We start from the raw sequence: 1,745 nt of genomic DNA, 5'->3' as shown, positions 1-1,745 counted from the left end.
TTGAAAGCATAGTAAGTATAAAGTTAAATTTAAAGTTTTCAAAACTATCTAAGCAATTTGGATGCTTCAGTGAAATGGATGCAGGAGTTAGGAGAGCTAACTATTTGTGATTAGCAGAGGGATGAGGGAAATTTGTTATGGAAATAAGAAATAACAAAAATTGTTCAAACAATTAATGAAACTAAGGTAGACAAGAGCTAAGAAGCCTTCCAGATGGTGTTGATTGAAGATCATCTTGATGAAGTAAAGGGACTCATAGATCTGCTGGAACTAGGGGATTTGTTGATTCTTTAGAATCTTTATTGGTAGCAAAGCTGACATGTAGTATTTAAATTATCCTGCTGTGTGTTCTTTCCTGCTCTTCTTCAGCCCATTGCTGGCTCACTTATCCAGTACCTGAAAGAGAAAACAATGTTTGTTTTAAAATTCTTATTCACATTTAATGTAGTGGTGCTGAGTTTCTGTTAATCTGGAATAGATTGGACAATTTTATTGGTCATTTTGGCTACCTGATCATCAGAATTTTCCCTCCTCCTTTTTCCATCCCACTTTTCACATTTGTTGCCTTTTCAGATTCTCCCTTTATAGTTCTTGCTAATCTGGGCATTTATCTAGACTTTGCGCTATACCACTTGAAACAAACAGCAGAAGATTTCTGATAGAACCTGAGGTGCTGTGGACTAGCACAATGCAAAGGCAATTTGGGGATGAGGTGCAATTTGGGGGTTACATTAACTTATCCAGCAAAAAGAGGAATAGCTGAACTGCTGTGACTCCTTGCGGGGTTACAGAAGGATGCAAAGCCAGCTGGTCACTCCTTGCACTTGCCGCCTGTGTTCCCAGGGACTGAGTGATGTGTTTCCTCCCTCAGAAGAGAAACAGCCTGATGCTCATGATTGTATTGAAGGCGATGCTTTTTGCCAGCAGGACTCTCAAACCCAAACCAGCCATGAACAGCATATTCACTTTCTCCATTTTGACAACTGCTTTAAAAAGAAGAAGAGGGAAGACAGTAGGGTCTTGATATTAACCCACTCCCCCCACTCCACCCCACCCCACAAAAAGGAAAATCTGTGCATCCTAAGTGGATGAGGGAAGCAGAAACAAAAGAAAATATGACAGAGGAATGTATTAAGTGCAGGAAAGAAAGGAAATGTCTTCCCAGTGAGGAATTTACTTCCCATTGCTGTTTTATCCCATGGAAATTTGTCAGCTATTTAGTCTGTTAACCTGAAACAGCAGGTTATTTCCAGTATTTCCAGTTTTGACACTTCTGCACCAGAGAAAGCAAATTTTTGTGGTTTGGTACTGAATCCACAAGAAGTGCAGCTTATTGCTTAATAAGTATCTACAATTCAGACATTTCTGTGCAAAAGGCAATGCATTTTCATGGATTGTTACTGAATTCCCAATAAAGTAACCATACTCTATTCTTCCTCTAGACAACTAACCTTTTATAGAGGCATCTGTAATGTTGCAAGCATTAACTGTTTCAAATTCTTCAGTCTTCTCTTCTGTGGAATGATTGAGAGATACTTTAAATTCTATTCAACTATATAAACCAAAAATTACACAAATCGTAACTATAGCTCTTTTCCCAGCAGTAGGTAGGCAGTATTGGAGAGTCACAGAATCACAGAATCACAGAATGGTTAGGGTTGGAAGGGACCTCTGGAGATCATCTAGTCCAACCCCCCTGCCAGAGCAGGGTCACCTACAGCAGGTTGCACAGGACAGCGTCCAGG

The 1,745-nt window shown here is 39.8% G+C and overlaps 1 protein-coding gene across 1 annotated transcript in view; it reads right to left on the bottom strand.

Moving 5' to 3' along the window:
• Positions 1 to 867: 867 nt before the first annotated feature.
• The window catches only part of LOC104289959, a 14,212-nt gene continuing 13,334 nt past the window's right edge, over positions 868 to 1,745 (bottom strand). The window contains exon 4 of the mRNA XM_009888992.1: positions 868 to 986. Coding sequence (XP_009887294.1) covers positions 868 to 986 — 119 coding nt within the window. The remainder of the gene's footprint in view (positions 987 to 1,745) is intronic.

The sequence above is a fragment of the Charadrius vociferus genome, unplaced genomic scaffold, assembly GCF_000708025.1.
Source record: "Charadrius vociferus isolate BGI_N301 unplaced genomic scaffold, ASM70802v2 scaffold597, whole genome shotgun sequence".
Taxonomy (NCBI): domain Eukaryota; kingdom Metazoa; phylum Chordata; class Aves; order Charadriiformes; family Charadriidae; genus Charadrius; species Charadrius vociferus.
This window is presented reverse-complemented; position numbering and strand designations above follow the sequence as displayed.